At 39.1% G+C, this 15,166-nt stretch overlaps 1 protein-coding gene across 1 annotated transcript; it reads left to right on the top strand.

Moving 5' to 3' along the window:
* The first annotated feature begins 1,218 nt into the window (after nt 1–1,218).
* LOC134325417 (interferon-gamma-inducible GTPase 10-like) lies at nt 1,219–2,929 on the top strand. Its single transcript, XM_063007602.1, has 2 exons — nt 1,219–1,281; nt 1,730–2,929. The coding sequence occupies exons 1-2, from the start codon at nt 1,219–1,221 to the stop codon at nt 2,927–2,929; spliced, it is 1,263 nt and encodes a 420-aa protein (XP_062863672.1).
* The last annotated feature ends 12,237 nt before the right edge of the window (nt 2,930–15,166 follow it).

Genomic DNA, 15,166 nt, shown 5'->3' with positions numbered 1-15,166 from the left:
TAGACTGATTATATATTTTCACAGCCTGATTAACTGAGTGCTGAGACGTGACAGAGACGAAGTTAGAGGTCAGTAGGGTAGCAGAGAAGGACAATGGGTTAACAGAGGAGAGATTCCGGTAGGTGATTAGTCTTAGATGAACAAGCGAGAGCAGGCAGAGAGAGACTCGAAGTTATAAACAAATGATCCAAAACACCAATGTTGTGTCCTTTAAGATTACTGATAGTATTAGTGGTGGAACAGATGAGGTCCAGGATGTGACCATGTTTATGGGTAGGAAAAGTGACATGTTGTTGTAAATCAAAGCAGTGAATTAATGACAGAAATTCAGCAGAGTTTGGGGTATTGGAGTCTAGGTGAATATTAAAGTCACCCAGCAAAACAACAGACAAAGTTAGACCACGCACAGACGTCAGAACTTCAAACAAATCCGACAAAAAATCAGTAAAGCGATTTTTAGGTGGACGGTAAATGAGTATGAAAAGAGTAGGACTAGGGCTCAGAATCTTAACCACCATGTATTCAAAAGAAGAAACCTTTGGGGAGTTACAGATACAGAGATTAATAGCCTGGGAGAAGAGCACAACCAAGCCGCCGTCTCTCCCAGAGGCCCTAGGGGACGAAAGATGCTTAAATCCCACCGGTGCAGCTGTGTTCAGATGGATATAGTCATTAGGCTGTTGCCAGGTTTCAGTCAGAAAGAGAAGGTCAATGTTTTTATGAGTAATGCAATCACTGAGTAGAGCAGCCTTGTCAGTGAGTGAACGACAGTTAAATAGTGCCATAGTGAGCAAGCAATTATGAGAAGAGCAGAGCAGGTGGGACGTTAGGATGAGGTATCGCACGTAGTACGCCAGGATCAGCGCCGCGAGGATGCCAGGACGAACGCTTCCTGGGACGACGATTAGAAGTCCAGATGGGATTGCTGTGGCTGATGTTTGATGGGTGAGGATGGGTTGAGAAGAATGGTGAGCATAACGCCGACTCCTGCGACCACGATGAACATACCACAAACGACGAGAGATGCCAGCATTATGACAGAGGTTGTAAGTCGCCGAGTCAAGATGATAAAAAGTTCTCAGGTCATGTAGATCAGCAGAAGTATAGCGTAGACAAGGGGAATTGGCATTATCCACGCCACGCGAGGGGCCACAAGTAGCAATCGTGAACCCAAATAATCCAAAAATTACAGTACACAGGACAAGCAAGCACAGCTGAATGGGGAGCAAACCAGTTGGAGCGGGCTCGCAGGCAGCCAGAAGCACCAACAGCGGTGGGTCGGTAACTGAAATAGCTAGCGTAACCAGCTAGCATAACCAGCCAATGCCGAAAAAAAGAAAACGAAAGCAGCAGATGACAGCGTCTCAGAGAATCCAGAGTCAGTATGATCAAGAAGCAATCCACCGCATTTCACATGTAAGGATGAAAGTAGCAAAATAGCACTGATATCGTTGAATAAAAAGGGAAAAAAGAAAGTAGACCGGAGTGGAGCGGCAATCATAACAACCGGCGCGAGTCATACCCAAACCGGAAGGTAGCTTTACCTTCAATAAAGCTTGAATACAATTTTGACCAATTTTTATTCTATTCTTATGTCGCATTTTTTTGTTTGACAATAAATTCCAATAAACATTCAAATGTATTTAACATGTAATCATGTAATTAATCTTTATTTTCCTTCTTACAGGAGTGAATAAGTGAAAACTGCTGTTTCATTAAACACACCAAGCAACTGGAGTTGAGCTACAATAACTGTAACACAAACATCAGAACCGGATCAGTTCATACTGTAACAATGAGTCAAGATTCTGACGTAACTGCAATATTAGAGGCTTCAGGAGAGTCCACTTTGGAAAGAGGATATGAAAAAGCAGAAGAGAAACAGGACCAGTTGAATAACGTCTCACTGGACGTTGCTGTAACTGGAGAATCAGGAGCAGGAAAGTCGACTTTCATTAATGCAATCAGAGGACTGAGAGATGATGATGAAGGTGCAGCTGCAACTGGAGTTACTGAAACCACCACTGAACCAACCCCTTACCTACACCCAACAATGCCTAATGTGACTTTCTGGGACCTTCCAGGAGTTGGAAGCACAAAATCTAGGGTTAAAGATTATCTTAAGAAGATGCAGTTTGCTAGGTTTGATTTCTTCATCATCATCTCATCAGGGAGACTTGGAGAGAACGACGTCCTGCTGGCCAAAAAGATCAAAAAGAAGAAAAAGCTGTTTTACTTTGTCAGATCAAAGATAGACGTTGACGTTGCACAAGAAGAGAAGAAACAAGGCTTCAACAGAGAAGAAACTCTGGCAAAAATTAGGAACGACTGCCTGGCACATTTGAAGGACTTTAAAAATCCTAAAGTTTTTCTCATTTCCTCCTATGATGATTCTGCATTTGATTTTGAGGAGCTTGAGGGCACACTGATGTCAGAGCTTCCAGAGCATAAACGATACGCTCTAATACAGTCAGTACCGGTCACTTCTGTGGCCATACTGAAGAGGAAAGTCAGAATGTTTAAGAAAGCAGTCTGGGTTGCAGCCGCTTCCTCTGGTGGAGTTGCAGCAGCTCTAGTACCTGATCTATCAAAAGCATGTGATGTTGGCATTCTAGTGGCTTTCTTTACTAGTTGCTACTTCTCATTTGGTCTTGATGATAAATCAATTGAAAGTCTCTCAAAACGAGTCAACAAGCCACATTTAACATCTTTGAAAAAATCTTCACTTGTAGAGGACCTGGTGTCAAAATCATACACAAGATTAACTGAAGATTCATCTGAGAAGTATCTGCGCAATTTGAAACCTGGTGCAGTAAATGCTGTAGCAGCAGGATATTCTTTTAATAGTACATATAAGCTACTGAAGAGTGGACTGGAAGAGCTTGAAGAGGATGCGCTGATGATACTGAGAGAGGCGGGGTTAGAGTAATGTACTGATGGTACTGATGGTTAGAGTAATGTACTGATGGTTAGAGTAATGTACTGATGGTTAGAGTAATGTACTGATGGTACTGATGGTTAGAGTGATGTACTGATGGTACTGAGAGAGGCCGGGTTAGAGTAATGTACTGATGGTACTGATGGTTAGAGTAATGTACTGATGGTTAGAGTAATGTACTGATGGTTAGAGTAATGTACTGATGGTTAGAGTAATGTACTGATGGTACTGATGGTTAGAGTAATGTACTGATGGTACTGATGGTTAGAGTAATGTACTGATGGTACTGATGGTTAGAGTAATGTACTGATGGTACTGATGGTTAGAGTAATGTACTGATGGTACTGATGGTTAGATTAATGTACTGATGGTACTGATGGTTAGAGTAATGTACTGATGGTACTGATGGTTAGATTAATGTACTGATGGTACTGATAGTTAGAGTAATGTACTGATGGTGCTGATGGTTAGAGTAATGTACTGATGGTACTGATGGTTAGAGTAATGTACTGATGGTACTGATGGTTAGAGTAATGTACTGATGGTACTGAGAGAGGCGGGGTTAGAGTAATGTACTGATGGTACTGATGGTTAGAGTAATGTACTGATGGTACTGAGGGAGGCCGGGTTAGAGTAATGTACTGATGGTACTGATGGTTAGAGTAATGTACTGATGGTACTGATGGTTAGAGTAATGTACTGATGGTTAAAGTAATGTACTGATGGTACTGATGGTTAGAGTAATGTACTGATGGTACTGATGGTTAGAGTAATGTACTGATGGTACTGATGGTTAGAGTAATGTACTGATGGTACTTATGGTTAGAGTAATGTACTGATGGTACTGATGGTTAGAGTAATGTACTGATGGTACTGATGGTTAGAGTAATGTACTGATGGTTAGAGTAATGTACTGATGGTACTGATGGTTAGAGTAATGTACTGATGGTACTGAGAGAGGCCGGGTTAGAGTAATGTACTGATGGTACTGATGGTTAGAGTAATGTACTGATGGTATTGATGGTTAGAGTAATGTACTGATGGTACTGATGGTTAGAGTAATGTACTGATGGTACTGATGGTTAGAGTAATGTACTGATGGTATTGATGGTTAGAGTAATGTACTGATGGTACTGATGGTTAGAGTAATGTACTGATGGTACTGATGGTTAGAGTAATGTACTGATGGTACTGATGGTTAGAGTAATGTACTGATGGTACTGATGGTTAGAGTAATGTACTGTTGGTACTGATGGTTAGAGTAATGTACTGATGGTATTGATGGTTAGAGTAATGTACTGATGGTACTGATGGTTAGAGTAATGTACTGATGGTACTGAGAGAGGCCGGGTTAGAGTAATGTACTGATGGTACTGATGGTTAGAGTAATGTACTGATGGTATTGAGAGAGGCCGGGTTAGAGTAATGTACTGATGGTACTGATGGTTAGAGTAATGTACTGATGGTACTGAGAGAGGCCGGGTTAGAGTAATGTACTGATGGTACTGATGGTTAGAGTAATGTACTGATGGTACTGAGAGAGGCCGGGTTAGAGTAATGTACTGATGGTACTGATGGTTAGAGTAATGTACTGATGGTTAGAGTAATGTACTGATGGTACTGAGGGAGGCCGGGTTAGAGTAATGTACTGATGGTACTGATGGTTAGAGTAATGTACTGATGGTACTGAGAGAGGCTGGGTTAGAGTAATGTACTGATGGTACTGAGAGAGGCTGGGTTAGAGTAATGTACTGATGGTACTGATGGTTAGAGTAATGTACTGATGGTACTGATGGTTAGAGTAATGTACTGATGGTACTGATGGTTAGAGTAATGTACTGATGATACTGATGGTTAGAGTAATGTACTGATGGTACTGAGGGAGGCTGGGTTAGAGTAATGTACTGATGGTACTGAGAGAGGCTGGGTTAGAGTAATGTACTGATGGTACTGATGGTTAGAGTAATGTACTGATGGTACTGATGGTTAGAGTAATGTACTGATGGTACTGAGGGAGGCTGGGTTAGAGTAATGTACTGATGGTACTGAGAGAGGCTGGGTTAGAGTAATGTACTGATGGTACTGATGGTTAGAGTAATGTACTGATGGTACTGATGGTTAGAGTAATGTACTGATGGTACTGATGGTTAGAGTAATGTACTGATGGTACTGAGGGAGGCTGGGTTAGAGTAATGTACTGATGGTACTGAGAGTGGCCGGGTTAGAGTAATGTACTGATGGTACTGAGAGAGGCTGGGTTAGAGTAATGTACTGATGGTACTGATGGTTAGAGTAATGTACTGATGGTACTGAGAGAGGCCGGGTTAGAGTAATGTACTGATGGTACTGATGGTTAGAGTAATGTACTGATGGTACTGATGGTTAGAGTAATGTACTGATGGTACTGAGAGAGGCCGGGTTAGAGTAATGTACTGATGGTACTGATGGTTAGAGTAATGTACTGATGGTACTGATGGTTAGAGTAATGTACTGATGGTACTGATGGTTAGAGTAATGTACTGATGGTACTGATGGTTAGAGTAATGTACTGATGGTACTGATGGTTAGAGTAATGTACTGATGGTACTGATGGTTAGAGTAATGTACTGATGGTACTGAGAGAGGCCGGGTTAGAGTAATGTACTGATGGTACTGATGGTTAGAGTAATGTACTGATGGTACTGATGGTTAGAGTAATGTACTGATGGTACTGATGGTTAGAGTAATGTACTGATGGTACTGATGGTTAGAGTAATGTACTGATGGTACTGATGGTTAGAGTAATGTACTGATGGTACTGAGAGAGGCTGGGTTAGAGTAATGTACTGATGGTACTGATGGTTAGAGTAGTGTACTGATGGTACTGAGGGAGGCTGGGTTAGAGTAATGTACTGATGGTACTGAGGGAGGCTGGGTTAGAGTAATGTACTGATGGTACTGAGGGAGGCTGGGTTAGAGTAATGTACTGATGGTACTGATGGTTAGAGTAATGTACTGATGGTTAGAGTAAAGTACTGATGGTACTGAGAGAGGCCGGGTTAGAGTAATGTACTGATGGTACTGAGAGAGGCCGGGTTAGAGTAATGTACTGATGGTACTGAGGGAGGCCGGGTTAGAGTAATGTACTGATGGTGTTGATGGTTAGAGTAATGTACTGATGGTACTGATGGTTAGAGTAATGTACTGATGGTACTGATGGTTAGAGTAATGTACTGATGGTACTGATGGTTAGAGTAATGTACTGATGGTACTGAGAGAGGCTGGGTTAGAGTAATGTACTGATGGTACTGAGGGAGGCCGGGTTAGAGTAATAAGTGTGATGAGTTAGATTTGCTTTTGTAGGAACCTCTTACAGGTTGAATATATAATCAGAGGAATTATATCAGCAACACATCATTTTCTTTTTCACAATCAGATTTAACAGAACATACTCGCTTTATTAACACATTTGATTTCATGTATTGTGAATTATAATATTGTGATCAGATTAGTTTTGTCTCGTTTGTAGTTTGTTTCAGAATGAAATCTGCTTAAAATGATAAAATAATGGCTGGGTAGCGTTTTAATCTTCTATCAGAATAACGGGATTTTATTTACCATGTTATTCCTTTATATACTTCATATACTTGTTTTAGTTGGAGTCTAGATGTGCGTTGGAGTTTAAATGTGCAAATCGGTACAATGTATTTTATTATCAATAAAAATACCTTAAAACGTCGAGTGTCTGGTTTACTGACAGACCACAAAAAGTACATTTCTGATGATTCCTTTTGGTTGCTCCCGTGTTTAGGAGTCACCACAGCAGCTCATTTATTCACATGTTCCATTTCTCAGTTTTTATGAAAGATGCATTTCAATATGTAACCCTCATACTGATCCAGTCTTGGGATCGGCACTATTTTTACGTAACACCATGAACAAGTCACATTAAATTTGTATAGCACTTTTTACACTACATTTACATTGTTAGCATTTATCCAAAGCGACTTACAGTACTGTGACAGTAAACAACTGAGGATTAAGGCCCAACAGCAGCAACCTGGCAGGGGTGGGGCATGAACCAGCGACCTTTTGATTACTAGTCCAGTACCCTAACTGCTAGGCTACAACTGTCTTATAGACGCCGTCTCAAAGCACCTTTACAGAATCCAAGACCAACAGATAGAAACCGCCTGTTGAGCAGCCAAGAGCAACTCTTGACACGGACCGGCTTCATACTCACACCTACGAGCTCAAAATATTTTGTACATCAACACAATCCCTGAGACAGGGTACACAGGGTAAAGAGAACTGGCCCACATGCACTGGGCGTGGGCTAGGGTAAGTCATATTTCAGCAACACTCACTCTGCATCCTCACTACTGCTTATTTATGTGAAACTGATCACTGTTTGCTGTTAGAAAGTAATTTAAAATACATTTTAGTCATCAATATTAATCAAACAATGACTCATACTGGTTATTGGTTAATCGATTATTTATTATCAATTATCATTATTATCAATAGCCTATAACTATAATCAAATAGAATGCTTCTGTATATTCTGATCATGACCACAGTCCATGTGCTTGCTTTTTAATTCTAAACATAAGGTTGATATTTTAGTTCACTATTTTTTTTTTTTAAGTAGGACAGTATTTTACATGCATTAACATCACCCACAGAAAATCAGGATCAGGTCAATGAGAGAGGTTAAGAGAACAAAGTGAAAAGATGAAAATTCAAAGACAAGTCATGACAACCGGAAAGAGCACCAACTTTACCACTGATGAAGATGATAGTGATGGACAGATTTTACCTATAACTATGCACATTTGTTCTTTTTTATTTGATTTAAAAGTAAAAATTACCGAAATTACTAATTGTTTAATGGAATTAAGACTGAAATTAACCGGTTTGCATTGTTATTTTCTAAGCTTCTTCTGTTGAGTCTTTACTGGCTTAGACGAGAAATAAAACCTATATGGTAATCAACGTTACAATTGCACACACTGTTAGACATTTCAAAGGGTTTTTACAGTAACTTACTGGCAACACTGTTGCCAGTAAGTTACTGTAATTCAAATTTACAGTACCATAACTGTATTTTATTTTACAGTAACTTAATGTTACTGTAATTGCATTTTACAGTAACACCACAGTAAAAACTTAGGTTAACTGTACAATACTGTAATTATTTGTTAAATTTAATTTTAAATTTTAAAAAACTCGGTAAATTGTACTTATTTGACTTATAACTTACGCAATACTGCTATTTAATCCACACAGACAATTATTGCAACAAATCAAATTCTTTATTTAAATCACTGCAAATGCTTAAAGCACTTTCAACAAAAACGTGTACAAGTACAGAATTTCCTTAAAAACATTCTTACTTTAATCCATGCAACTTTCAAAATACATTTAAAACAACACATTTAAAATAACACAATGTGCATTAACTTGACATGTACAAAATTCATGTTAATTCATATTACAGAAAAACACTTTTACTGTTAAATAATTCATAGTGAATGCATAGTACAACAATGAACAATGAATCTAGATAAAGTTACATTAGAAATAACACAAGAGCTTCAGAAATGCAGGGTTACAGAAACACAGTAGTTTTGGTATAAAACTCCACTCAACACTGTCGACTCACATACCCGACTTAACATGAAATGAACCGTGTTCCTAGGTAGACCCTGGGTAGCAAACGCAGCGAGGTGAACCACTTCTCAACCTGCAACCTGCATTGTTCACCTGTAATCACAGAAAGATCATCTTTAACAGTTCTATGCAATTCAATACAGTATCCTCAAAATAAATCTAATCTTTCTGAAAAGTACAATGTTTTGTAAGGATCCTGTGGCGACTGTTAAACGATGTCACAGTTTACAGCGTCGCAGGAGATTAGCTACTATGCTAGCGCTGTCGTGTTGTAAATTTCACCTAACCTGACTAACTTAGCTTTTAAACATGAAACTCACAGTCATTTGTACAATGGAACGTTTACTTGTTTTACTTTGGAAAAAAGTTGCCGACGACTAATGCTAATGCTCCTATAGTGCACAATAGACCCGATAACCGTGACTAGTGTTAATTTATTGTCCTAACTGTCGTAGACTCTTTACCTTTATTTTTTGCTGGTTCCCAGTTTTGGTGTAAAAAATCCTCTTCAAGGGTCTCAGCACCCCTGCTGCTCCACTGCTGCTCCACTGCGGCTCCATCCATCATAGCCGAACTTTTTCTGTGTGCGCACCTCTCCTAAACTCCTTCCCGCAAAACCTGAGATAATGTGGTGGTACCGAAGCTGAACCGTTAGGCAAACAATGTCAGTTTAAAACTCTCACAGCTGAAAATTAGGTTGAATCTTGTCAATAAAATCGTTTGGCGCCAAAGGTAATTACAGTAATTTACCTCAATGTAAAAAATACAGTAAATCTCTGTATTTAGTATTTAGCATCAGGCAAAATTGTCATGATGCAGTGGAAAATACTGTTATGTACTGTAAAAACTATTTGCAGTATTTTACTGTGTGGTATGTGGTTAATAACTGTAGAAATTACAGAAATGTCTAACAGTGCATGGTGGTCTAGTTGTGAAAATAAACTAACTAACAAATTTTATTACTACTAACATTACTAATGAATTATTATTACTAATTACTGATTAATATTATTAAAGTTAAAGCTATAAAGCTACTTATGCTAACAACATTTCTCTTGTTTTAATAATTGTTACTATTAATACAAGATTTAATAGTTGCTGCGGTGGAAAATCATAGACCGACTGCGTCTTCACTTCAGTCCTCAAGTTGTCGGTTGAGAGATTCGGTGCAACGGAGCCTACAGATTCAAATGAGTCGAACGAGTCGATTCTGCAAACTAGCTGTTTTAAGTGGACGTTAGGAAACGACTCACCATGAAGAGTCGATTCATTAACTAAACGATACTGAGTGCAAGAATCATCAAATCACTAGATGGTGCTATAAGATTAGTATTTCAACATCAATATCACAGCCATTGGATTAGACATTGGATTAGTGCTGTCCCAGATGCTTGGACACCCAGTCTTAGTCTTTGTAAACACACCAATCCTAGTAGTGGTTGTAAAAAATCTCGACACAAAACAGATTTAGGGTGTCGGGCCCTTTGGAATGGAAATAAATGTAAAGGGCCTCGGAAGGAAATGGTGATTAATTCAAAAACATGTATACAAACTCATATCCATGTAGCAGGTATTTATTTAAAGTCGTCTTCTTCTTAATAAAACTCTTTACAAAGGTTTAAACGCTTCATATAAAATTCAAATGAACACATTTTAAATTTTAGTGTGACATTGAGCTCATTTACCGAAAAGGTGAATTTCTCCTAATCCATTTAACTCACCTTTACCTGGGGTGCCAATAATTGTAGCAAGGACTGTATATACAAACCCAGTTTCCATAAAGTGCAATATAATCAAGAATGTGATTCTTCTAAACCTTTATTTACCTGACAAATGTACGAAGACTTTTAATGTTCTGGCTGGAAAACTTCACTGAAACTTCACAAATACAGACCAGTTTTAAATTTAATTCCTGCACCGTAGACACAGACTGTGTGTGCTTGACTGGCCTGTCTTGCAGTCCTATTAAACTGTCTCCTTCTTAAATATGAATGGAGCAGCATGAAGAGGAGAATCAGATGATGTTGAGTAGCTGAAAAAAGCTAAAAAGCCACAAACAAAAAGGAAAACAGTCAAATAAAGATACAAAACATCCGCCGTTAGTTATTCTTAAACACTTAATTTCAGTGAATAATGTCATTAAATCATGTATGTATGTGTACGTATGAGGATGTGTAAAGTGTGCACACAGATGCCAGTACATGCCAGTCGTTGCCGTACAGGTGTTGTACAGGTTAGTAATGCATGTAAGTATATTAAAATAAATACAAAAAACTGTTATATAAGAGTTTTAAAACTTGATTAGGGTAAATCTGTTAATGGTATTGAAGTAAACTTACAGTAATTTAAACGTTTGTGGTTTGATTTTAACTCCCTAAACACATTCAGGACCTGAACCCAGTTTGTTTTGTTGTTTTTGGTCTTTGGTTGTTTTCTACATCTGTTCATGTCCAGCTAAACTAAACTAAACAAGGTTTTGTGTTATGTTATGTTGTAAGATTCTAAAACATCTAATATGTTTACACAGGGGGAGAGAGGTGGCCTGGAGCAGCAGTTGGCTCTAGATAAAGTGAAGCACCTGACGAGAAACAAACTTCTGTTTATTGTTCTGTAGGTATGATCTGCCAATTTTACACTAAAGTGCTGTAGCAGCAGGAATGTCCTTTACTGTCACATATACACTTCTGAAGAACGGAATAAAAGATCTTGAAGAGGCGGCGCTAACAGTGCTGAGAAAGGCGGGGTTAGAGTGAAGAGACCAATCAAATGCAAATAAATAGTCGAGTACTTTTCCCTTCAATAATTCTCACTAGGTGAAAAATGATTCTGTACTAGCTAATGACTTTTACGTGTATTTTACTTGTGTTTTCCATCTTCTTTTGTTCTTCAATCACTTTATCAAATTCAGGGTCAAGATTCACCTGAAAACTCCAGCGCTAGGTAGGAATACCCAGGACAGGTCACCAGTTACTGGTCTACACAGGTCTTTGGTCACTTCCCCTAAGACATAGCCAATCATGTCTGTGTAGATACCTGTAGATAAACCAACAGCTAGGTTGGCTAGCGTAATAAACCACAGTACCACCAGGGACCTTTTTTCAGCTATCCAGAATTACTAATAGAATTACATTTCGTACAGGATAGTCGACTTCAACTACTTTTTTTGTTTTGATGGAATATTTGTGATTGCAGGATGGGTTCGTTACACTTGAGGTTTTTCACGTTCAGCTCATCAGATCGTGTAAATACTATTTGTTTGGGTTTTTCCTTCATTTTTTCTTTTTATTTTATTACAAACTAATTTGTGTAGCTGATCATTTTTCTACTTGTATATGAATGTATAACATTAACAGCTAAATAAGTAATTAGTCTAATTCACAACTGTCTTTAACTGCCTTTTACTTACAAACCACATTTCCAAAAAAGTTGGAACGTTTAGTAAAATGCGACAAAAAAAAGAATATGTGACGTGTTCATTCTGATTAACTTCATTGTATTCTGTAAACCTTCAACACAAAACATTAGAACCGAGCGAAGTGAATATTTTACAATAAGAAGTGAGTTGGAAACAGGCAGTGTTGGGGGTAACGTGGTACAAAGTAACGCATTACAGTAATGTGATTACTTTTTTCTGTAACGAAGTAATGTACCGCATTACAGTTAAATATTTTGTAATCACTGTTTCATTCTGTTCTGACCATTAATAACGACTCTACAGAATGGACGGTTAAAGCAATAACACTTGCTTACTTTATTAACAAAACATATCCAGCAGTATAACATGTGCAACATCTCAAGTACATCATCAATCTCCGTCCGTGTTTCAACAAGCACATAACAAAGGTTCCTCTTGTTACATCCTTTCTTTCTTTTCTTTTTTTCCTTCTAGAACACAGTCTGCGATTTCTACGAATTACACCTCCGGTGTCTAACTCAACATTGTAAGATCTTGAATCAATTGGCTTAACAACTTTACCCTTTCTCCAAATGTTTTGAGGTTCAAAAGGTTGTATTCTCACAAAGTCACCTTGCTGCAACATGTCTAGATCTCTAGTAGACCTGCTGTAGTAGGGTTCTTTGGCGTTGCTGATTGTTTTCTAGTTCTTGCTGTACATCTCTGACTTCTGGATGTAGTAGACTAATTTTGGTAGGTAACAGTGTTCTTGTGCGACGACTAAGCAATCTCTGAGCTGGACTTGTTTGTAACCCTTGTGTTGGTGTGTTACGGTGGTCCAGCAAGGCCAGATATGGATCCTGTCTTGCAGCTTTGGCTTTGTACATGAGCCTTTTGGCTGTTTTCACTGCTGATTCTGCCTTGCCATTGCTTTGTGGATATCCCGGTGAAGAAGTTTTGTGGATGAAATCCCAAAGTTGGCTAAATCTCTTAAATTCATGAGAAGCGAATTGCGGTCAATTGTCCGAAATGACAATATCAGGGATACCTTGACGCGCAAAATGGGCTTTTAGCTTGCTAATGACCATGTTGGACTTTGTGTTTGGTAGATAATCTATTTCCCAAAAAATAGAAAAATAGTCCACTGTGATTAGGTCATCTTTACCATCAAATGCAAACTACCTTTGCCCAAGGTCTGTTTGGTATTTCATGTGGGTGGAGCGACTCTTTTTGCTGCTTATCGTCAACTGATCGATAGATACTACATTTCAATATGTACGACTTAATTTGGTCATTCATACCCTGCCAGTATACGCACTCTCTGGCTCGCCTAAGGCAGCCTTCAACACCTAAGTGCGAGGAGTGGATGCGCTGTGTGATCTCGCCTCTGAGCGTTTGAGGAATAACCACACGTTCACCCCTAAAGACAATACCGTCTTGATAGCTCAGTTCCTCTTGGAATGCATAGTAATGCATTATTTCACTTGGAACATCAGCTTTCTGCCTTGGCCATCCTTGCAGAATGGTTTTGGTGAGTATTTTGGTAAGGAGTCTGTCCTCCTTTGTAGCAGAACGAATTCTATGCAGTCTGTCCTCAGAAATAGGTAAATGTTCTACCATGTTGATAGTTTCTATTTCTGCTTCCACAGAACCAGTAGATGGACATTCTAGCAAATATGCCCTGCTAAGCGTGTCAGCCAACAGCATGTCTCGTCCTGGGACATAAACTACATCCACATCATATTTCTGGATACGAAGCATCATTCGTTGCAGTCGTTTCGGAGCACTTAATAGAGGCTTACGCATTATGTTCTCCAAGGGTTTGTGATCACTTTGGACAGTCACTTTACGACCATACGTATACTGGTGAAACTTTTCCATACTAAATACCATAGCTAAGAATTCCTTTTCTATTTGGGCGTAGCCACGTTCCGTTTGTGTAAGTGCTCTACTGGCAAATGCTACTGGCCTACCCCTTTGTATAAGTGCAGCACCAAGCCCTGTGTCCGAAGCATCACACTGGACAGTCAGCTCTTCCTCTGGACTGTAGTACTTTAAAACAGGTGCATTTGAAATAGCCTGTTTCAGCTTGAGAAATGCTTCCTCATGTTGAGCTGTCCATTCCCAAGTGCTCTCTTGATGGGTTAACTGTCTTAAAATTACACAATTGTCAGACAAATGAGCACAGAATTTGGAAAGGTAATTTACCATACCCAGCAGTCTTTGCACAGCTTTGACATCAGTAGGTCTGGGCATATGCGTTATTGCACGAACCTTTTCTGGGTCAATTTTCAGTCCATGAGCAGTCAGTAGGTGCCCTATGTATGGAACTTCATTTTGTCTTAGCTTCAATTTGTCAACATTCAACTTGATGTTCTTTTCTCTACATCGATTTCAATTTTCTGTCATGGTCCTGACTGGCTTCTTCCTGCGATTCACCTTGACCTGTGATTAGCACGTCATCTGCTATGATGTATACACCAGGTAAACCCTCTAATGCTTGAGTAAGTTTCCTCTGGAAAATCTCTGGTGCTGGACTTATTCCCATCGGCATCCTGAGCCATCTGTATCGACCAAATGGTGAAGAAAATGTTGTCAAGTAACTGGACTCATCATCTAGTTTTACATGCCAGAAGCCACTTTTAACATCACATACTGAGAAAACCTTTGCTCTAGAGAGGTCTGGGAGTATGTCATCAATAGTTGGTAGAGGAAAGTGACTTCGTTTCAAGGCCTTGTTGAGGGGTCTTGGATCAATGCACACTCTTGGTCTACCATTGGATTTTTGTACAACTACCATACTGCTAATCCAATCTGTACTTTTATCCACAGGCATGATAATACCTCTCCTCTGAAGATCAAATAGTTCCACTTTCAAAGGTTTTATCACAGCAACTCTTTGGGAGTTTCACAGGCTTTACTGAATGGTCAGTTTCAAGTTTGCATTCTCCCTCCAGGCAGCCATCACCAGCAAAGACATCTCTGTACTCTTGCTTGATTTGTTCCAGTGACCACTGACCTTTTTTTGTGATTTCCGATGGTAACAATGCTGTCTATTGCTAGGATGTTCTCATAATGCACTTTAATGAGCTTCATTGCTTCACTGGCTATTTTACTTTTGTGCACAGATTTCTTATATTTCTGTTCAAATTTAGACTTACACTTAACTGCAAAATGATTAG

Source organism: Trichomycterus rosablanca, chromosome 1 (genome assembly GCF_030014385.1).
Source record: "Trichomycterus rosablanca isolate fTriRos1 chromosome 1, fTriRos1.hap1, whole genome shotgun sequence".
NCBI lineage: Eukaryota > Metazoa > Chordata > Actinopteri > Siluriformes > Trichomycteridae > Trichomycterus > Trichomycterus rosablanca.
This window is presented reverse-complemented; position numbering and strand designations above follow the sequence as displayed.